This window comes from Mus musculus, chromosome 11 (genome assembly GCF_000001635.26).
Source record: "Mus musculus strain C57BL/6J chromosome 11, GRCm38.p6 C57BL/6J".
NCBI lineage: Eukaryota > Metazoa > Chordata > Mammalia > Rodentia > Muridae > Mus > Mus musculus.
This window is the reverse complement of record NC_000077.6, coordinates 70688336-70710929: the sequence shown is the minus strand read 5'-3', so window position 1 is coordinate 70710929 and position 22594 is coordinate 70688336. Positions and strand designations below refer to the sequence as shown.

At 48.1% G+C, this 22594-nt stretch overlaps 2 protein-coding genes and 1 non-coding gene across 16 annotated transcripts in view; 1 reads left to right on the top strand and 2 right to left on the bottom strand.

Moving 5' to 3' along the window:
- The window catches only part of Kif1c (kinesin family member 1C), a 31575-nt gene extending 21041 nt beyond the window's left edge, over positions 1-10534 (bottom strand). For 2 of the 6 annotated variants that reach the window (XR_003949317.1, XM_006532323.4), the window contains exons 1-16: positions 10221-10534; positions 8379-8558; positions 8025-8158; positions 7586-7662; positions 7052-7231; positions 6407-6472; positions 5853-6031; positions 5649-5760; positions 5172-5249; positions 4965-5030; positions 4802-4877; positions 4171-4249; positions 3844-3989; positions 2319-2488; positions 2072-2151; positions 1904-1979 (exon numbers count right to left, since the gene is read on the bottom strand). Coding sequence is in view for 5 of the 6 variants with exons in the window: in XM_006532323.4 (XP_006532386.1) it covers positions 1904-1979; positions 2072-2151; positions 2319-2488; positions 3844-3989; positions 4171-4249; positions 4802-4877; positions 4965-5030; positions 5172-5249; positions 5649-5760; positions 5853-6031; positions 6407-6472; positions 7052-7231; positions 7586-7662; positions 8025-8130 (1491 nt within the window). In the remaining variant the exon portion in view is untranslated. The remainder of the gene's footprint in view (positions 1-1903; positions 1980-2071; positions 2152-2318; positions 2489-3843; positions 3990-4170; positions 4250-4801; positions 4878-4964; positions 5031-5171; positions 5250-5648; positions 5761-5852; positions 6032-6406; positions 6473-7051; positions 7232-7585; positions 7663-8024; positions 8159-8378; positions 8559-10220) is intronic. The other 4 variants (XM_006532320.4, XM_006532321.4, NM_153103.2 and 1 more) reach the window with 4 other exon arrangements.
- Mir6925 (microRNA 6925) lies at positions 4871-4940 on the bottom strand. Its single transcript, NR_105890.1, has one exon. It is a non-coding gene; the product is annotated as a microRNA 6925 (primary transcript).
- A 110-nt stretch (positions 10535-10644) lies between the features above and the next one.
- Inca1 (inhibitor of CDK, cyclin A1 interacting protein 1) lies at positions 10645-22569 on the top strand. 9 transcript variants are annotated; one of them, NM_001252485.1, is made up of 8 exons: positions 10775-10942; positions 14887-15066; positions 16718-16781; positions 20378-20491; positions 20708-20747; positions 20991-21184; positions 21786-21945; positions 22181-22569. In NM_001252485.1, exons 4-8 carry the CDS (start codon positions 20439-20441, stop codon positions 22322-22324), a joined length of 591 nt encoding a protein of 196 aa, NP_001239414.1. In that variant the 5' UTR covers positions 10775-10942; positions 14887-15066; positions 16718-16781; positions 20378-20438; the 3' UTR covers positions 22325-22569. The 9 variants fall into 9 exon arrangements, with proteins under 9 accessions (XP_006531989.1, XP_006531991.1, XP_017169701.1 ...); XM_006531926.4 differs by lacking the exon at positions 16718-16781 and having other exon boundaries at positions 10645-10872; NM_001252484.1 differs by lacking the exon at positions 16718-16781 and having other exon boundaries at positions 10775-10872; positions 14982-15066.
- Positions 22570-22594: the final 25 nt, after the last annotated feature.

Below are 22594 nucleotides of genomic sequence, written 5' to 3'. Positions count from 1 at the left end.
AAAAGAATGAGGCAATGAGTTCAGGCTAAAGAGATGGCTCAATTGTTAAGAGAACTGGCTGCTCTTCAGGGCTCCATTCCCAGCGCCACGTAGCTATTCACAACCTCCTGTAACTCCTGTTCCACGGGGACCCAACATCCTGTTCTGAACTCTTCAGGCACTGAGTGCACATGGTGTACACACAGACGTGCAGGTGAAACATCAGTAACACATAAAAGAAAGAAAGAAATCTCAAAGACTAGAGAGTGATGTGTGCACACAAATTTGTAATTAAAGGCTCAGTGATTCCTGCTTGCTGAATTTTCTAGACGATCTTGACATCACAAAATAAAGTAAGCCTCTTTCCCGTGGCCTACCTGGAACTAGGTAGGTTCCTCTTTGTGGAACCTCTCCTAACTGACTAGCCAGAGCAGTATGTCTGCTTTAGGGCCTGATCCTCATCTGTTCTGTACTATGTACCAGACAGGCCAGGCTGGGTTCCTGGTGGGACTGGAAGTTCCTGCTCTGCTCAGACTGGCTTCTGCATCATCCCTCCATCTGTGTACACCCCAGCTGCACCGCCTTGGTTTTGGTTTTAAGTCTCCCACCCCCAGCCTCTGAATCTCTACCTCTCTCTCCTTTCCTGCTGAGAATTTAACCCAGGGCCTTGAGAATGGGCAACACTCTTCCACTGGACCTTGAGAATTGAGCGAACACTCTACCACTGAACAGAACTCCTTTTTGGAGACATGGTCTCTGAAATTCACTAGGTAGACCAGACTATCTTTGAACTTACACTTTTGAACACTGGAACTAAAGGCATACACCATCACATCCTGCCAACCTTTATTTTTTGAGACAGAATCTCACTATAAAGCTCACACTAACTTTATATTCACCATGTAGCCCAGGGTGCCCCGACCTTGAGCTCCTCCTACCTCAGCACCCAATGCTCAGGTACTGGGATTTTAGGCATGTGCCACGACATCTGGTAGCTATGCTGACTTTCTAAGGCCAGTCTCACGACATCTGGTGAGGTGTTTTAAGTATTGTTCTGTGCCTGACTGGGCCTGACCATACTGGCCTTGCTTCCTTCCACCTCAGGGAAGCTCTATGGAGCACCTACTAGCTGTCTAGCAGCACATCCCATGCTGCCTAACATGCTTTACGCATGTTTTAGCCTCACGTCATCACAACCTCTCTCTACCCAAGTCATGTCTATTTCTCAAGGTCCATTTTGCAAACGATCTTCCTAAGAAATTCAGCTGCTGCATCTCTAGGCCGCAGGGATGCTGAAGACCAACCCTCTGTCAGACTTAGTCCTCCATCTTTTTCCAGCCATCTTCCCTAGTTAGCTTTTTTTGTTTGTTTATTTGTTTGTTTTTGTTTTTTTGAGACAGGGTTTCTCTGTGTAGCCCTGGCTGTCCTGGAACTCACTTTGTAGACCACGCTGGCCTCGAACTCAGAAATCCGCCTGCCTCTGCCTCCCGAGTGCCTAGTTAGCTTTTTAAGTTAACTCTTTAAGCAGACAGCTTATGCCCCAGTGCTTCCCAGCTCCACCCCTCTCCTGAAGAAGCCGTCCTCCCAGTGCATCCTGAGAGTCTGAGAGGACCCTTGCACACATGTATGTAAAGAGCTAGGTTTGACAGAGCTTTGCAGTCCCTAAAGGATAGGGACTGTCATTTTCAATGGACCCTACAGTAGTTGGCTACAAGCATTTACCAAGCATTGAACTCTCTAGCTGACTCTCTGAGATGGCCACGTGACACAGACTGGCGTGAGGAATGGAAAACAGATGACAAAGGGATAAATCAGAGGCACAGAAGCAAAGGATTAGGTTAGGGCTTCCATCATAGCACATCCAACCCTCTTCTCCAGGCATCCAGAGAGCTTTCTAGGCCTCTGTGACCAACCCCTCACACACCTTTTTTGGAGAGAAGACACCCACAGTACCGCCATCCTCCCGGACAGCCACGCCCATCTCAGCCAGCAATGCTTCTCTGCAAGCAAGGGAAAGCCGAACATCAACCTCATCATTGCCACCGTGATCTTTCCCTGCCGAGGTGCCAGCCGTCCACCCTGGCCCTCATACCTCTCCATTCTCAGAGCCTCTGTCTTCCGAAGCTTCTCCTCCCAAGTCTCATTCAGCTCAGCTATGATCTTCTCTGTTTCCTGAGGGCATCAGGATAGACAGAGAGCAAAAGTCAGGACCAACACCTACCACAGAGGCCCCCGTACGCTTGAGACTCCTTCCTCCACTTTAGCCTTGGCTTTGGAGAAAGAAAGTTGGAGCGGCACCCAGACTGCCACCCCTTGCCAGTTCTAGCTTCCCTTCCCACCTGCAGCCTCTCCATGGCCTCCTCAGGCCCAATCTGGGGCTCGGCACTGGGTGAGAATGAGGGCTCCAGCTCCCCATTATGTGGGGGAGGAGATGAGGGTGAAGCTGGGGCGGGGGGAGATGATGCAGGGGGCAGAACACCTCCAGGACTCCCCTCTTCCACCTTTAGACCTGGAAAAGGGAAAGGGAGAAGAAGAGGCTAAGACAGAACTGATCAGAGACAAGAAAGGCTAAGAGAGTCACAGAGAACTGCAGAGGACACCTGAGCAACTTGCCACCAGGGAGATGGCCCTCCTAAGCGGTGACGACAGAAGCTGTGACCCCAGGGATGGAGAGCCTCACTCTTGCCGGAGGTGAACCTGCTGTCATGTGCACCTAGCTTTTTTAGTTCTGCTCCTAGGATAAGATGCCATACACTTTCCCTTCAGCAAGACAACATATCCATCTCATCCACTCTTCCCCAGAAGGCTCTCATTCTCTCCACAGTGGCCCCCCAGCACTCTATCCTCAGCACCACAGACCTCAACACTGAACAGAGTGTGAGCTTGATCCAGTTAACATGGACTATGTCTCTTCCCACATGGACACTAATTCCTTTTTTTTAATGATACTTTTGTTTCGTTTTCTTATTAAAAATATGGAATGCTACGTGAATTAGTGTCATCCTTGCACAGGGCATTACTCCTCACAGTGAGGCTGAGCACCACATTTAAAGACCATCCTACTGTTGACAATTAAGCTGTAGTTAATTAGAACGCTATGTTTGCAGGCATAGGGACAAATGCCTATAATCCTAACCCTTGGAAGTCTGAGGCAAGAGGATAGTGGGTGTGTGGTAACCTTGACTACATGAGACCTTGTCTCAAAACAACCTATAATTCCAGCACTTTACAGCCTGTAGTAGGAGGGACTACAGCAGCGGTGGTTCTCAACCTGTGGGTTGTGACCCTTTGGAGTTGCATATCAGATATCCTGTATATCAGATATTTACATTACAATTCATAGCAGTAGAAAAATTATAGTTATGAAGCAGCAGTGAAATAATTTTATGGTTGAAGGTCACCACAACACGAGGAACTGTATTAAAGGGTTGCAGTATCAGGAAAGTTGAGAACCACTAAACTACAGAAGGGTCAAGGTTTCATATAGTGACACCCAAAACCAAAATGAAGAAAGAAAAGAAAAACCTGTCAATTTGCGAGAATTTCTCTAAGACACATACCCTGCAGTGTCTTCTAAATTTATGTGAGTCATACAATCGTGACTTGCTCTATATTCCTTGCACCTGCCATTTTATTAGTTCCAGAAGCCTGTCTTGAGTCTCCCTGAGAACTAAGTCTGCCCCAGCTCCAGAATTTCAAAAGATATAAGTGCCTTCTCCAGATGTGTCCATGTCACTGAACACCAAAGGGTTTAATGGAGAGTGGACCTCCACACACTCCAGGACTGGGCGAAGGGGAAGAACGAGAGACAGGGTGAGCAAACAGGTTTTCTCGGCAGGAGGACAGCGAGTGTGTGAGCCCGACCTCCTAGAGCAGAGGCTGACAGCCCCTGAGCCATCAGCAGGTCCCGCAGCCGGGCCACCTCCTCCTGCAGCTCCCGGATAAGCCGGGCATTGGGGTCCTCGTTGATGACAGCATTGCATCGGATCTGCTTGGTGCGGTCTGCATACCTGGGCGATGAAAGGTCAAAGTGATGAAGGCAGGCCTGGGAGAACCTTGTCGTCTATCTTTTCCCTGCTCCCTCCCAGATCTCAAGACATTGTGACAGGGCTAGAGGCTCTCCCTCCCTTATGACTGATCAGCCTCAGAGTTCCTGGCACCTCTGCTATGCTACCAAAGCTGAAACCTCACCTGAGAGTGCTGAGTGTCTCCTCGTAATTGATGTCAGCAGGACTCAGGGCTGCAATCATTGCTGTGCGAGAGTTCCCACCTATGAATGGAAAGGATGGGAAAACTATAGGTGAGCTGGAGCCTAAGGTGAGATTCTGCAAGGCTATTTCTCCGGGACTCAGGAAGGGGAAGCCAGAGGGTAGAAGTCAGGGCCAGCCTGGGATACCTGTCTCAATTAATTAACTATACTTAACAAACAAATAAATAAATAAATTCAGATTATTAACTAAAGCAAGAGTGCCCCAGTTCAAAGGTCTGAGGGGCCAGCGTCTGAGGTAGGCTAAAGTTGAGAATGGTGGAGCTGATCATGAAATCCAGGAATGTAGGGAAAGGTGAGGTCAGGGAGCTGTGAGCACTCAGAGGCCTGGGGGAGGGAGAGGAACTCTGCAGTACTTGGGGTCAGGGGTAAACAGGTCAGGGAGGCCTCTGGTCTAGCAGTGTGTTGCCATGACATCAGCATAGGTAACTTCCTTACAGGATGGGGGAGGGATGGTGCAACAACACCGACTACTTTAGAGATTCTAAGGGGGGCAAAGGATTCTGTCCAATTAGATGACGGCAGGGTTAGCAAAGAGAGGGAGGCACCCCTCACCCAAATTCTCCTTGAGCAGCCAGGTAAGCACTGAGTCTCTATAGGGGATGAAATCCGACTTCCGCTTCTTTGATTGCTGAGGGATAAAAGGGGACGGTAATCAGGATGAGTCAGTCCAAGCCTTCTCTTCCTCAGGCTTCTCCTTCCAACCCTCAGGGCTCACCAAATCTGCCAGGGCTGAGATCACCTTCCCAAGCGTAGTCAGGGACTTATTGATGTTGGCGCCTTCCTGGCAAAGGACAGGAATGTGGAATTGAGACCTTCCCCTATCAATCAGATCCACGTGCCCTCTGCTTTGCCGGCAAGGGTGCTAGGGGACGATCAACAACCTCCCTCCCTGCACAGCCCCTGAGGCATCCACCATCCTCACCTTTAGACGCATCCCCCGGGCCCCTGAGGAGTCAGCCCGCTCACTCCCGGCGAGGTCCACCAAGCTGATCTTACTGACCTGTGGTTGGAAGAAAGCAGCAGGTTGTAACTGGGGTGGTTAGGGGATGGGAAGGAACTGGGCAGAGGAAATCTGGATGTTTAGCAAGGCTAGAGAAACTCGGGGAGACAAAGGAAAACAGATGACAGGAGAGTAAGGTGCTTGGTTTCTCATCCCCGTCTTCATTTATTCACTTACAAATATTTATAGGTTCACTGTGTTTCACAGCAGGGGACACAGTGGCACTGGAGCCCTGCTCTGAGAACCTTTAAGGACAAGCAAGCTAACAGGTTCTAACACACTATCTGGCAGGAGGGTAGAGGGGACTGTGGAAGCCCCGAGGAGGTGCCACCTTAGGGGTAGGGAGTGCACAAGCCCCTTCTTGTCACCTTACGGTCCCCATTTGAGAGACATCACTACCTTTTCTGAATCCAGGCCAGTAAGCTGGTCATGGGATCGCTGGGTAAAGACAATAGTAAAGACGGCATGGGAGCGGCTGCTGGTCTCGTTCATGTTGGTGGCAGCCACGGTTCTGGAGTTGAAAGGAAAAGTCAGAGGCTTCCAGCCCCTCAGCCTCACAATTTTGCCCCCCTTCCTTCCCGTTCCCAGGTAAGCCCGCCTCACCTTGCCTTATTTCCACAGTCCATGAGGTCGGCAATGTCTGCATAGGAAGTCACAGCCAGTTTAGACAGGTCTTGCACGTACGGGCCTAGGATGGGGTGCTCCCGGACCCGCAGAGAGCCCCGACTCTTGGGGTTCAAGAGGTCTCGTACTCGCTCGCAATAGATTTCCATATAGCTCACCTGAGCAGGAGAAGCAGATAGGAAGTGAGGAAGCCATTAGTGACACCGCTGGAGAAACTAACCCTAGGCTCTACTAGACAGGACAAAGTTAACTGCAACTCAGATATAGCATGGTGCTAAGATTGAATACGCTGGCCCAGTGACTTCTCTCTCCAACCTGGGGAGGTGAGTCTAATCATTAGCATCCCATACAGGAATATACTCAGGAGCTACAAGCCGAAATCACTGCCTAAAGTCACAAGTTAGTCACCAGAAGAACCAGAATGAGGTCCCAAGCTGACTCCAGACACAGACCTCAGTCTTAATCACTGTTTCCTTCATTCCTGCCCAGGGGCACCAGGCTTCCTGCCTGCCTGCACCCAGGCTGGGGCTTACCTCTACTGAATAGGAAAGCTGGGCACTCTGGTTCACATTGACTCGAGAGAAGAGGTCCTCACAGAGCTGGAAGGGGCCACAGAAAAGCTCCTGGTCAGGGCATACCCGAAGCTCCCAGCCCTAGGCCAGGCCTTGTCCCAAATGACCCCTTTCCACAGCCCCAAGGGAATGGTCAGTTCCATTTTATAGATAGGAAAACAATCTCTAAAATTTCACATATGCCTAAGAGTCACGAGCTGGTATTCATCACACTAGGATGCAAACCCACATATCCTATACTGTTGTCTATGTGCAAGGCCACTACAGTGCATAGCCACAGAGAATTATGGACAACTCTCAGTTATTCACAGCTACAATTGGCACCATCTGCAATACAGAAGTCCATAGGGAACATACTAAAAACAGTATACATCAAAGTAAAACAAAAGCCACAGCTCCTCCAGTGTTAACGCCTTGGCTCTTCTCATGGAGCCTTGCTGTCCTGGTGGGTGCAAAGCCTCTCTCCCAAAAGGGCCTTGGGTATTAGGTTGCAGCCAAGCCTTATATCTATCTCATTTCCAGTCACAAACAGCCCCAGATAGCCTTCTTCTCTGTGGCAACTGACGACGTTCCTCCCTGGCTGCCCAGTTAGGACCCAGCATGTACCTGAGGCACAATGCCCTGCTGCCCCGGCTCCTGCCGCCCCATCATGGTGTAGGACTTCCCAGCCCCCGTCTGCCCGTAGGCAAAGATGCACACATTGTAGCCTTCAAAGGCATGGAGTAGCATCTCTTCTCCTATGTCTCGGTACACCTGCTGCTGAGATGCAAACTGCGGATCCTCCACCTAGGTGGAAGGAGGGCAGAGAAAAGACAGCAGGAGCCCTGGATTAGTTTGTGTATATGACCAAAACATCCTGACGGCTCTGACTGCCCAAAGGTCTGATGTGCCCTCACCCTGACTACACCATTCTTATCAGAACCAACCCTCTGATCCGGCCCAATGCTGGTCTTGATTACCTGGGCAGACTCAATGATCCCCCTCTAGGTTCTAAACACAACTCAAGAGTACACACTGCACCCAGAGGTACTTCTCCTCCCAATCCAGTCATATTTCCCAGCAGTACCCCCACTTCTCAGGACCCAAACCCCCTGTCTCCTAGGGCTAACTAAGCTCTTTCTCTAGCCCCAATCACCTCACCGAAGTATGCGACCAGTAAGAATAGTCGAAGGTGAAGCTTTTGGGGGCATCCTTGCTCTGTTTGGGATTAATGATGGCTGCGAATACAAAGAAAGAAAAGCCACAGTCAAGCACTCTCAACCTTTGCCCATTTTCCCATAAGCCCTGAGGATTCAGGATCCCACTCCCCACCTCTGTCCTAACTCATTTCTTCCCTTTAATAATCCCCACCCCCTCCAGCCACCAAAGCTAATTTTGGCTTCACAGGACCCGCCCCCACTGAGCTGCCTCCCTGGATTGGGCAACGGAGGGCTGCTGGCCAACATTCCCCCTCCCCGGGACAGGAACATGGAAAGGCCAGCCTTCCCCCCCCCCCCCCCCAGCTAGCACATGCTCTGTGCCCAGCATAGAGGCCTGGCCTCCCCTCTGATGTCCCAGCTAGGCCTCTGGATTCACTCACAGGTGGTGTTGCCCTGCATGCTGACCACACACTTGGCATCCTGGCTGGTCTCACGGGCATTAAAGGGCCGAACCCTCACTGCAACTTTCACGGAGGCTCCAGCCATAGCTTCCAGGATCTCCTGCCCTCCTCAGCTGGAGGACAGAAAACAAGGGGGTGGTCAAAGCCCCTGGGAAAACTCGACACTGCCTCCTGCTTCTGGAATCCATGTCTCCATCCCAGCTAGGGTACCCAGCCCCTCAGCTGCTGCTCTGCTGGCCTTCCTCCCAAATGTCATTCCCAAAAACAGTCCTGCCTCTCTCTCCCCAACCAGATCCCAGTTTGCAGGGACTTGGGCCATCACCCCAGAGTTACCTGGTGTCCTGGCCCCAGATCAGCGGGGCTGTATCAGTTCTGGCTGCCACCGGCCCGCGTATGGGGAGCCCCATCCTACACTTGGGGCCTGGCCACACCAGCAGGGCTGTAAGGGAAACCCTGATTGTGGGGGAAGAGTAGTCAGGAGGCACCTGTAGCTCCAAAGGTCTGTCTGGGGTTCTGTGTTTAGAGGGCAAGGGAGAGGGATGTGTTAGGAAAGCTAAGGATAAGCTGCCCCTCTGGAGTGGCTGAACGCAATGTGAATCCAAGGGCAGAGACAGTGATATTTTTATTCCTAGTCACTTGCAAGTGTACTGAGCATTCAGTTAGAGGAGAGAGAGAGAGAATGAAACACAGATTGGACAGAGGGTGATTCAGTGTGAAGAACACATGGGCAGAGATGCTGAGGGTGGCAGGAAGGGAAGAGGAGGGACAGAAAGTTACAGACACCAAGAAAGTGAGAGGAATCAGACAAGAGACAAGATTGAGGTCAGGCTATAAAAATAAAGAATGACAGAAGAAAAGGAAAGAGAGACTCAGAGATATTGAGAAGACAGAGAGTGAGGGCTCTGGGGCCAAAGCACAAACTGGAAACCCAGAAGACAGACAGGTAAGAGGAGACAAAAAAACCCAGTCATAAAACTGGAATCTGTAATTCTTCTCCAGGGTCGGCAATTCTCACATAGAGCTGACAACCCCCACACGAGGCAGGGCCACTACTGATTGGCAAAGTCCAAGGGCTAGTGGAACAGCCTGTAACAAGGACTCACAGGGCCTGCTGGTGATCCCCAAACCCCTTGCCCAGCCCCCAGTACTTCCTCCTCAGGATCCAGGACAATGGGCAGGGGAGGGTGGGGTCATCCTGTATGCATAATATCAACACCCCCCCCAGGACTCCTCGCAGGGAGACCCAGAATACCTGTATCTTCAGGGGGGGGGCTACACCCAAGGAGGGGGGCTTCATGAAAGGAAAGCCAAGGGAAAAGGAAACAGGTTGGTCCTAACCCAACCTGGGGCTAGTGCTATGGCGTCCACTAGCCTGGGGAAAGTGCCAGGCTGCAGCCTAGGAATGTGGGTGATCCGGGTGCCCACACCCTAGGAGGAGAGTCTAAGCAGCCCACGCCCACGGATAGCAGGGTGAAGACTTCAAAAAGAAAAAGAAAAAAAGAAAGAGATCAACGATGCTGCACTCCCACCTGTAGCCCCCAAAGACCGCCAATTTCTGTCATGCTATTTGGGCCTCACCTCCCCAGCCTTCCTAGGCAGAGCAGGGGAGGAGTGAAGGGGCTGGTTTATCCCACCACAGGAAGGGAGTAGCCGAAATCACAGAGACTGGCTCAGGAAGACTAGTCCTGACCCCCAAAACCCTAACTAGGGGAGGGAAGGGCACCAGGGTGGACAGGCAATATGACTCGTCCGAAGCTAAGAAAACAAGGAATTGGGTGGCAAGAATAGGGTACAGCGGGGTAAAGATATAGGGAGTAGGTGCAGGGTCTGCAGGTCCTGCTTTAAAGGCGCACTGGGGAGGAGGCTAGGTGGGGCAGACCGACTCCAAAGGGGGTCTCGGGTCACCTGCACCTTGCCCACTGGCAGGTCTCCAACAAGCCCCCGCCTGTCCTCTCTGGGCGGCCATGAGTTCCTGGTCCTCCAGTCCAGCCAACCGACGGCTGCCCGGGGCCTGGCACCTCTCTGCGCCTCCGCGGGATAAATAGCACATGATCCGAGCTCTCGCGCCTAGCCCGCTTGGCCGGGTCGTGCAATCGGGACCTCGGAACTCCGGCTCCCCGCCCCACAGCGCATTCCTCCGCGGGCGTCCCCTCCCTGCCCCCCACCGGCTCTCACCTCGTCGCGGCAGGACTCCCCGGCGGAGAGCAAAGGGACAAACTTTCTGGGATGCCTAAGACCGGCGAGGGAGAGACCGGGGGCCAGTTCGGGGCTGCCCCCGCCCCTCGCCGGGTCCCCGGGCGGCGGGCGGCGGATCGCGCCCCGGGGGCGGCAGCAGAAGCGGCGCCAGCGGCCGGCGCCCGCCCGGGCAGCGCGAGCTGGGGCGGGAGCGAGGGGCGGGGGACGGACGGACGGGCGCGCGCGCGGACGGGCGAGCGGGCACGCGCTGTCCCGGGAAGGAGCCACCCGGGTCACTCTAGTTAAAGGGGCAGTGCACTCTGACAGTAGGGCTCGCCGGGCAGAGACAGGGAAACTGAGTTGCGGACACTAAGGGAAAGCAAATCACCAGAACGTGGGAAAACTAGCGCTCCTGAGGAGTCGGGAAAGGCGAGGTCGGACGCAGGAGGGGACTTAGGCCGGAGCCGCGCACGTCGTCGCCGTCAGAGGCGCGCCTAGGGGGCGGGGCTTAATGGCAGACCACGCCCAGGAGGCGGTCCCCCTCAGGCCCGGCCTTCAGGCGAGCCAGGCAAGTGGGGCGACCGGGCTCACTACGGAGCTGCTCCTTCCTGCCCGACCTGAGGTTCCAGAACTCGCTTCGCAGTTGCCTCAGGTGATGGGGCCAAATGCAGAGACGTCGCCGACATAGCCGCACGGACGCTCTCTTCTCAGATAGCCTTCTGGTTTGACTCCCGGACCGCCGCCTCAGCCCGTCAGCCCCAGTCAGCCCCAGTCAGCCCCTCAGGCTCAGGTGGCCTCTTAGGCCGCTGTTGCCTTCTCAGGGCCGGTGAAGGAGACCCCTGCCTGTCCAGCCTGGTTTGCCCATGTCCCTAAGCTCACCACCCCAGTTTTGCCTTCCTGCCTATTACCAAAGATTTGGCTATAGACCCCAGTCTTCCTGCCAGAGGTCGCCTTGGCCCCTTTAGACCTAGTTCTCCACCCCCCCACCCCCCACCCCCCCCCCCAGTAAGGCTACCCCAACACCAGGCTCCTCAGCCAGGGCGACACCTTTCAGATGCCCATCCACCCTCTTAGTTGTATCTTGCTGCCAAGGTCTTGACTATCCCCTGGTCAACTATCCATTCCGTCTGGCTGCCTTAAACCCCTTAGATCTAGGTCACCCACTCAGGCACAGCCATCCAAATTCCTCATTGCTCCTTTAGTTCTAGACCCCCTACGAATTCAGGATATCCATTTTTTAGATCTCACACTAAACAGCCCAACTCTCGACCATCTGCCACTTCAAGATACTCCTTTTGCTTTTAATCTTCCTCAACATTTCTCAGCTCAGTTTAGCTGCCCTTGATTTTGTTTTGTGATGGACTGGGTCTCTCTTTGTAACCCCTACCCCCAGGCTAGCCTTAAACACTCAACCCTGTGTTAGCTGCCTGAATGCTGGGGTCACAGGATTGCAAAACTATGCCTGGCTCACTCTTTGGATAACCTTTGCTTGTAACATTTTCTGATTTTGTCCTTTATGCCAGCCAACATGCACTCCTAACTTACCAGGCAGTTTATTGTTTAGGGTCCCAGGGCCTTGGGCATGTCGGCAAGCTCTCTGCCACTTAACTGCAGTCATATTGCTTCCCCAGCTTTTTTTTTTGTTGTTTCATTTTGGACAGAAATCTTGTTTTAAACCAGTCTGGAGTCAAAACTCAAAGATTAAGTCTCCTGAGCCTTTGGGATTACAAGTCTGTATATCACTCCTGGCTTTTACCTAGTATTTGTTCATTTATTTAATTTTATTTTTCTGGACTTCTCTAGAATTCTTTAAAAATAATTAAGTATTTTTGTGTTTCATGTGTGCATATGTGTAGAGATCAGATCCAGAGATTGAATTTAAGTCATCAGGATGGGGCAACAAGCAATTTTATCCATTTGTCCATCTAGTATATACTTTTTAAGATTTTATTTTTAAGCTGGGCAGTGGTGGCATATGCCTTTAATCTCAGCACTTGGGAGGTAGAGGCAGGCAGATCTCTGTGAGTTTGAGGACAGCCTGATCTCAGAGCCAGTTCCAGGTCAGACAGGGATACACAGAGAAATGCTGTCTCAAAAAGAGAAAAAAAAATAGTCTTAATTAATTACATATGTGCTCATATTTGTGCATGTGGGTGTATGCCGGTATGGGTGCCTGTGGAGGTCAGAAGAGGGTATCAAATCCTCTAGAGGGGAGTTAGGAGTTACACGTGTAAGCCATCTGACATGGATGCTGGGAACCTAACTCAGGTCTTCTCCAAGAGCAGCAAGCACTCTTAACCACTGAGCCATCTCTCCAGCTCTCATAGCTAACATTTTTAATATTAATACAATTATACACCCCTGTCTTTCTCCATATCTAGTATTTTTTTAAGATTTATTTATTACTATATGTAAGTACACTGTAGCTATCTTCAGACACACCAGAAGAGGGCGGCAGATCTCATTACAGGTGGTTGTGAGTCACCATTTGGTTGCTGGGATTTGAACTCAAGACCTTCAGAAGAACAGTCAGTGCTCTTAACCGCTGAGCCATCTCTCCAGCCCCCATATTTAGTATTCTTAACCAGCTAGCTTCCTACCCATCTTGGCTAGCTGTGAAGTCATCTTTGCTGGCTCTGTGCAACTGAGGTGTTTTTGTTGTTTTGTTTGGATGAAGCAAAGATGGAAGGTTTGGTTTTGTTTTTTTAAGATTTATTTATTTATTTTATGTATGTGAGTACACTGTCCTGTCACTGTCTTCAGACACATCAGAAGAGGGCATCAGATTCCGTTACAGATGGTTGTGAGCCACCATGTACTTGCTGGGAATTGAACTCAGGACGGTTGGAAAAGCAGTCAGTGCTTTTAACCACTGAGCCATCTCTCCAGCCCAGTTTTTAAAATTTTTATTTTAGATTGATTTATTTCATTTTTATGTGTTTTTCTTGTGTGCACATATGTGTTCCTGGTGCCCACAGAGATCAGAAGAGCTTGTCAGATAAAGTTACAGATGATGGGGGCTGGAGAGATGGCTCATCAGGTAAGAGCACTGACTACTCTTCTGAAGATCCTGAGTTCAAATCCAGCAACCACATCCACATGGTGCCTCACAACCACCTGTAATGAGATCTGACGCCCCCTTCTGGCACATCTGAAGATAGCTACACTGTACTTATGTATAATAATAAGTAAATCTTAAAAAAAAAAAAAGTTACATATGATTGGGAACTACCGTGTGGGTGCTGGGAGCCAAACTCAGGTCCTCTCCTTAAGAGCTGAGCCATCACCTGGCGGTGGTGGCATATGCCTTTAATCCCAGCACTTGGGAGGCAGAGGCAGGCAGATTTCTGAGTTTGAGGCCAGCCTGGTCTACAAAGTGAGTTCCAGGACAGCCAGGGCTACACAGAGAAACCAAGAAAACAAAAACAAAAAACAAAATAACAACAACAAAAAACGCTGAGCCATCTTTCCAATCCTACAGTTGGAGGTTACTAAGAGAATGTTTTAAAATAGACTTAACCATAGGCATCAAGGTAAGGGCTGAAGAGTTGGCTGAGTGATTAAGAAGAAGCCCTTTTCTGCCTTCTCCAGCTCCTGCATGAACATGGTACACATAAACTTATATAGGTGCACAGCACACACATAAATAAAAAGTAAATCCTGAAAGGAAGAAGAGCTTAGGAGAAGGACTGTGTACATCCAAGCATGAGTACTACCTTCTCAAGAAAGTGTCTGTGCAACTTCTCTTTTCACTTTACTGTAGAGCAGTGCTCCTCAGCCTCCCAAGCTGTGACCCGTTAATACAGTTCCTCATAGTATGGTGACCCTCAACCATAACATTATTTTTGTTGCTACTGCATAACTATAATTTTGCTTCCGTTATAAATTGTAATGTAAATATCTGTTTCCCTATGATCTTAGGTGACCCCTGTGAAAGGGTCATTCAACCCCCATAAGATTGCAACCCACAGGTTGAGAGCCACTGCTGAAATTGTAGACAGTCTCAGCTGCCTTCTCCTTTGTTGTTATTTTTTCCACAGTTTCACTAACCTTTCATTCCCAATATATTACCAACCCTGACTTCCTCCACTTCTCTGTCCTCAATCACCAGTTCTGTTCCAACTATTGCCAAAGGCCTTTGCACATCCAGTCTCCACCTGTCAGCTTTTTGTTTCATCATCTTATATTACAATGAACTTAAATTGTATGTGTAGTCTTCACTTACTCTATACCTGAACTCCAGAAATTTTTCTCCTCGACACCATCCACCTTTTCTGCTGTTTTCATCTCTTCATCTCCAACTTTACATGTTTAGTTAACAGTACAGCACTATTGACTCTCGTAGAATTATTTTTTTGTTGGTTTTGTTTGTTTGTTTGTTTGTTTGTTTTTTCGAGACAGGGTTTCTCTGTGTAGCCCTGGCTGTCCTGGAACTCACTCTGTAGACCAGGCTGGCCTCGAACTCATAAATGAGTTCCGCCAGAAGTTCTTTTATCCTTGAGAAGACTTTTTGCTATCCTAGGTTTTTTGTTATTCCAGACAAATTTGCAAATTGCTCCTTCCAATTCGTTGAAGAATTGAGTTGGAATTTTGATGGGGATTGCATTGAATCTGTTCGCCACCACACCCGGCTCTCGTAGAATTATTAAGCTCTCCTTTTTTTCAGGATGTTCAGTCCCCTTCCAGTCTCTAGATTTGTTGATGGTCTGGTCCCCACAGCCATTATACGAGTGAATGACTCATTGCCCATTATCCTCCCAGCACCAAGGAGATCCAGTCTTGCTACCTAGCCAAGTCCAGTCATGCAGGGTCAGGAAGATGGAGACAGCATCCTTCCTTTTGCCAAGTGAGTCCTCCCTAATGGGTGGGAAGGACAAGGATGGGATGGAAGGAAGATGTTTGAATTCTTCTCAGAAAGGAGTACAAAAGAGCAGGAACCTTCAGTGCCTGTGTTTAGGGGATTGAGGTTCATTTATTCAATAATTAATAATAACAATAAATAATAATAATAAATGAATAAATAAATTGTTTTAAATTGTCGATGGAGACCAGAAGGATTGTGAGGCCGTAGAGCTAGAGTCAAGGGATGGGTGAGCCAGCTGACATGGTGCAAGAAACAAACTCACTAGCAGCATGGTGCTTTTAACCATAGGTCAGCTCTCTAGCCCCAGCAAACTGGTTTTTGGATACGGTAATGGTCTAGGAACTGTATTAGGTATCAAGGACTCAACAGTTAGTAAGACCATGGTCCTCCTCTCACAAAGCTAGTGGTAGAACAGAATGTATAGACAATGTATAGACAAGCATCATTACAGCTAGTTAGGAGAACTACACAAAGATAACTAAGTATAGAGTGATGGAAAACAGGAGATAAAAGGTTAGGCTCATTGTAGAAAACAAGTGTGTAGAAGTAGATTCAAAATGAAATAAACTGGGTATGCTCTAATAACAGGTTAGGCCAATGTAATTAAAATGTACTAACTGAAGAAAATATGAACAAAGTTAAGAGAGTTAAAACCAGTTCATATAAAACCTTATAGGCAATAGGCAAACTTTTGTATTTTTATTCTAAAGATGGTAGGAATGGATAGAAAGTTTAAGCTAGGCAGTGAACAAGCACACCTGTTTCCTTCAACCTCTTTTATTATGGAAAATTTCAAATAAATACACTAGAGAAATAGTGTTATGAATTGATGTATTCTTTTCAGGAAGATTCAATAATTTTCATTATGGGGATTTTTTTAACCTATCTATCCTCCTAATTCTCAATTTTTTAAGACTCGTTTATTTATTTTATGTATATGTGTACACTGTAGCTGAACAGATGGTTGTGAGCCATCATGTGGTTGCTGGGATTTGAACTCAGGACTCTCAGAAGAGCAGTCAGTGCTCTTAACTGCTGAGCCATCTTTCCAGCCCCCTAATTCTCAATTTTTAAAGATTTTTTTATTGTATGTGTCTGTGACTTTATGCACACATATATGTGCAGGTGTGTGCTCCAGTATTGTACGTGTTGGTGCAAGAAGGTAAGGAGTAGTCTCTGGCACTCACTGCCTTTTTTGTTTTGTTTTGTTTTGCTTTTGGTTTTTTGAGACAGGGTTTCTCTGTGTAGCCCTGGCTGTCCTAGAACTCACTTTGTAGACCAGGCTGGCCTCAAACTCAGAAATCCACCTGCCTCTGCCTCCTGAGGGCTGGGATAGAGATCAACCTGCCTCTGCCTCCTGATTGCTGGAAATAAAGGTGTGTGCTACCACTGGGAAAAGATTTTTAAAGATTTTATTTATCTTATTTTATGTGTGTGAGTATTTTGACAGTATATGTGTACCATATGGGTCCTGGGAACCTAATCTGTGTCCTCTGCAAGATGCAAGAGCAACAGTGCTTTTAACTGCTGAGTTGTCCCTCTTTGCCAAACCATTTCTTTGAAGCAGGGTCTCTCTCTCTCTCTCTCTCTCTCTCTCTCTCTCTCTCTCTCTCTCTCTCTCTCTCTCTCTCAGACTGGCGGTTCATATTTTCTCAGAGTAGAAGCTAGCAAGTCCCAGCAATTCAGCCCCTTCCAAGGTAGGGCTACAAATGTGTGGTCACTTAGCTTGTTAGATGGGTACTGGGATCTGAATTCCTTTGTTTGATTGTTTTTGAAGTGGGGTCTTACACAGTTTAGGCGCGCCTCAAACTTACTATGTAGACAAGGATGGCTTTCCACTTCTGATCCTGTCATCATCCCCAAGTGCTTAGATTACACACATGTACCAGGGGGTGTTGAATCTCCTAAAGCTGAAGTCAACAGGCAGTTGTATGCTACCTGATGTGGGTTCGGGGAAGTGAATGCTCTTAACCACTGAGCCAATGTGATACCACTTTAAAAGTCTCAGTGGACTCAGGAGGCAGAGACAACGAAAGAACAGATTACTCTCTCCTCCTCTGTGTAGTAGCATCTGGGGAGGAAATAAGAATAGAAGCGGGGGCTGGAGAGAAGGCTCAGCAGTTAAGACCACTTGTTCTTGCAGAGAATCTGGGTTCAGTTCCCAATACCCACATGGCAGCTAAAAACCATCTGTCACTCCAGGTCTAGAGGATCCAATGCCCTCTTCCATTGTCTGTGGGCAATGTACAAATGTGGTGCTCAGACATACATGCAGGTAGCATATCAATACATATAAAGTAAAACATACTTTTTGTTTTTTTTTGGTTTTTCAAGACAGTGTAGCCCTGGCTGTCCTGGAATTCACTCTGTAGATCAGGCTGGCCTCGAACTCAGAAATCCACCTGCCTCTGCTCCCCAAGTGCTGGGATTAAAGGCGTGTGCCACCACGCCCAGCAAAAAATACATTCTTAAAAATAAAAATATGGGGCGTTGTGAAATGTCTCAGTGATTAAGAACACTGGCTGCTTTTCCAGAGACTCAGATTCAGTTTCCAGCACACACAAAACATCTATAACTTCAGTTCCAGAGGGTCTGATACACTCTTCTGGGTTCTGTGGGCCCGCTGTGCATGTGATACACAGACACATATGCAGGCAAGACACATTATATGGAATAAAAATGAATTAAATTTTCAAGAAATTTTTTTAGAAGAATAGAAGCAGGGGAGAGAGAGAGAGAGAGAAAGAGAGAGAGAGAGAGAGAGAGAGAGAGAGAGAGAGAGAGAGAGAGAAAGAGAGAGAGAGAGAATGAATTGCTATTGCTATAGTCCAGGAAGAAAAAGATGATAGATGATCTGCATATGATGAGGAGGAAAATGGAAACACTGGTGACGTTTGAGTATTATCCAGTTTTACAGCTCACAGGGTTAGCCAATGGACTAGATACAGGAAGTCAGGGAAAATAGAACATAGCAGGATTTTGGCCACAGCTACTAGGCATGTAAGGTGTACCTTTTATTAAGCTGAAGGATGAAAAGATGGTAAGATGTTAAGGAGGAACCAGGGCTTGAACAGATTTGGGGATATTGACACACTGGAGATACTTAAAGTCATGAAACTGAATGAGACCACCTGAAGACAGATAGAGGTGAAAAATAGAAAAGATCCCTAATATTTCACTTTTGTTGTTGTTGTTGTTGTTTCTTGTTTTTTGAGACAGGGTTTCTCTGTGTAGCCCTGGCTGTCCTGGAACTCACTCTGTAGACCAGGCTGGCTTCAAACTCAGAAATCCACCTGCCTCTGCCTCCCAAGTGCTGGGATTAAAGGCATGCACCACCATTGCCTGGCAATATTTCACTTCTTAATGGTCAGGAGGTTGGACCAGACATGATGGCTCACGCCTTTAATTCCAGCACTCAGAACACAGAAGCAGACAGATTTTTGTGAGTTCAGAGCCATCATGAATTCAGGTCTATATAGCAAGTTCCAGGGCAGCCAGAGCTACATAGTAAGATCATGTCTAAAAAATGAACAAAAACAATAACAACAAAAAAATCAGAAGAGTAAGTATCATTCAATCTGGGGACAATAAAGTAATGACCACTGTTCTCAAACAGCTCTATATACCCTTCCTACATACAAGGACATTCTGTGTTCTGAGATACAGAAGACACACCAGGGGTAAACATAGATTCTCTTTCTTGGACCCCTTGCATTGACTTAAGGGAACCTTGTCCATCAAAGTCTTACTTACTCTTAACAACTTTGCTTGTTAAATATTATGTTCTCTGACTATGAAATATAGAAGCTGAGATTCAGGCTGGGCATGGTGTCCCTTGCCCTTTAATCCCAGCACTCAGGAAGCAGAGGTAGGCAGATCACAGTGAGTTTGAGGTCAGCCTGGTCTACATAGTGAGTTCCAGAACAGACAGATAGTCTGAAAAAAGGGGGGAAGAGGAGAGGGAAAGAGACAGAGGGAGAGAGAACGAGAACTAGAAGCAGCTGAGATTCAGTGAGTTCTAAGGGTTCAACTATAGCACATCTGCACCCTGGCCCTAGCTCCTAGCTCCAATCAAATCAGTTTCATTAACATCTTTAGCTACGGTGGGCAAAAGGCTCTCTATGGCTGTAGCTCAGCTAGATACAGCTTAGGTAGCTGTGTTATTCCTAGCGCTGCATTATAAACTAGGTGTAGTGGCACATGCCTGTGATCCCAGCATTCAGGGTGTAGAGGTAGGAAGATTTTTTAAAAACTTTTTTTATTCATTTATGTATATATCTGCATGTGTATGTGCACATGTATATGGGTGCCTGCAGAAGCCAGAAGAGGGTTGGATCCCACAGATCTGGAGTTACAGGCAGTTGTGAGTCACCCAGCCTAGGTTCTGGGATTTGAACTTGGGTCCTCTGTAAGAGCAGCATGTGCTTTTAACCTCTGAACCATCTTTCCACCTGTGTGAGGCAGGAGGATCTTAAGTACAAGGTCATCCTCTGTGACAGAGCAAGTTTGAGACCAGCCTAGGATACATGAGACCCTGTCTTAAAGAGGGAAGAGAATAAGCATTCATGTTTTTAATCTCAGCACTCAGAAGGAAGAAACAGGCAGATCTCTAAGTTTAGGGCTAGCCTAGTGTATATGGCAAGTTCCAGGCCAGCCAGAGCTTCATAGTGAGACCCTGCCTCAAAAGAGAGGTGGAAGAGAGTGTAGGGGAGGGAGGGAGGAAAGGAAAGGCGATGGAGAGGATGAATGAAAAGACATGGCTTGGGCTGGTGAGATGGCTCAGTGGGTAAGAGCACCCGACTGCTCTTCTGAAGGTCCGAAGTTCAAATCCCAGCAACCACATGGTGGCTCACAACCACCCGTAATGAGATCTGATGACCTCTTCTGGGCTGTCTGAAGACAGCTACAGTGTACTTACATATAATAAATAAATAAATCTTTAAAAAAAAAAAAAAAAAGAAAAGACATGGCTTGCAAGCACGTGGACAGCTGTATGGTCCCATGAAAAGAACCCCCTGAATCCAGTGGTGAGTAGATTCTCTAAGGCAGTGGTTCTCAATCTCCCTAATGCTGCAACCCCTTTATACAGCTCCTCGTTTGTGGTGAGCCCCAACCATAAAATTATTTTCATTGGTACTTCATTACTGTATATTTGCTACTGTTATTATCTATGGTCTTAAGAGACTCCTGTGAAAGAGCCATTGATGCCCCACCAAAAGGATAGAGACCTACAGGTTGAGAGCCACTGCTTTAAGGGATGATGCAGGCAAGAGTCTACCTTGTTCTCTCTCAGGTGTTCCAGAGTGGTCAGCCGATTTTCACCCTGCAGCCTGCCTCCCCAGAATCGCAGACCAATGCCTCAGCCGTATGGAGATGCCTTCTGGGAGAATCTTAGCCAAAGGTCTAGGTGAGTAGGAAAAACCAGGAACTGGAGGTGGAAAGTCGAGGCTATGCAGTTTTTAACGATCATAAATCCTTACAGCAGCGAGCCCTCATTTGGAAGTCATTTCACACTACTTGGTGCAAATTGTAGCTCCAACAGGTCGTTAGGAGAGTTTATAAGAGAAATGATATTTATCAGAGTGTCCTTTCTGACTCCAGCTCCTGTTTTTGTTCTTCTCAGCTCCAATTGGATGGTAGAACAGTACATTCCACCAATTCTGGTAGGACAAACTGCTTCTCAGCCTTCTGTTAAAATTATACCCACTGCCTTCCTATCCTTATTACCATTTCTCTCTGGTATTTCCCAACCAGTATACTAACCAGGCCCTGTTTTTATTGTAAATCAAGTATCCTGTTTTCTAGATCATACCTAAGCTTCCAAAAAACCCCAGATTCTCCAGCCCAAGTTTCCCTGAAACTGACATCTATCTATATTTAGCAACTATTCTTCCTTCTTGACACAGAGGGCCACTGATTGCTCCCGGCCTAGCCTGCACCCTCTTGAGGGGCTCCCTCCTCCTGAGAAGCTTTGGAGAAGAAAGAGAAAGAAGCTGCATTTGGAAAGAATGCAGAAGGGACCTGGAAGCATTCCAGCCCGAGTTAGAGCAGTTACTTATCATCTGGAGGACCTGAGAAGGCGCCAGGGAATCATCAATGAGTAAGGAGGCGTGGCATGGGCCTCTGCAAGCCAAGCAGGGATTAGAGAGAGGCAGCATAGTTAAGAGCTTTAAGAGAATTCATTGGCACTTACAAAGGAACCATGTCCTTGGTGTAACTGAAATATAATTTCTTTATTTTTTTGCATTTAATTATGTATATACTTATATAGTGCATGCCACAACATGTGTGTGGAGGTCAGAGGACAATTTATGGGAACTGGCTCTCTCCTTCCATCATTTGGGTCCTGACTTAGGTCATCAGGCTTGGTGGCCAATACCTTTACCTGCTAAGTCACCTTGCTGACTCTCAAACATGATTTCTATAGTATGGAAAGAAGCAATTGAGGGATGGAAGTCATATAAGCTGGAAGGCGTGACATGGCCCATGATTACAAGAAAGCACATCGTTAATTGGGGGTCACTGTTTGGCCCCTGGATCAAAAATTCTTGTCTGTGAAGAACAAAAAGTTGGGGTGAATTGAAGGTCAGTGGTAGCACCTGTGATTCTCAGCAAGAAGTGCTTCAGGCCAGGGGTGAGGGATGAAGAGACTGGAAGACTGACCTCCAGGCACTAGTCTCCTCCATCTAATGTCTCCACAGACTGAAGAGGGCCCAGTGGGGCAGCTCTGATGCTACACCTGAACTTCCAGCACTTGAAGAGGGCTTTGAACTCCTAAGCACTACAAAATACTTTGACGTGGAAGAAGAGAGGGCAACCTATCCACAGAAAGAGACTTATTCTGTCACTCCCAGAGATCAGGTAAAACTGGAGAGGAACACAGTAAGGTTAGGGAGGAAGTCAATTCATAATCAAATGGGGATGTGGCAGAAGCCAAGAGCCAGGTAGGATAGCTGGTTTAAGGACGAAAAGTGGTCAAGAAACTGAGCTTTTGAGGGTATGTGCCTGAATTTGGCAATTAAGAAATCTGGAGAGAGTCCTGTTTTTCCATTCTTGCTTTTCTTATCCCCTTGCTCTCAATTGCTCTCACCTACAGCTGCTTTGGACTCCCTGGACTCCTGTAGGCCAGCAGGGGACTTATGCCTCTGGGCAGCTAAGCTCTTTGACCTACAGCACTGCTACAGCCAGAAAGAACCCCGTTTACGATCCCCAGGCGATGGAGTTGGAGTCTGAGGAGTAGTGGGAAATCATCCAGGCCCAAGCTACGGGACCCAAGATCAATTCAAACATCAGGACTCCCTAGTGCTGGCTTCAGAGCGGATGTTTTCTATCTCTGTTGTCTCCATCCCATAGCGTAGGCATTCACAGCCCACTTGAGTTCCTATCTAACTGCCCAGTACACTCGCAGCCGGGTTTTTCTCTAGGCCAGAACCTGGTCTTGTGTTCTCTCTGTTCTGTTATTAAAGAGCACCAAATAGTCTTGTTTCTGTGCGAGGTAGTGATGGAAGGG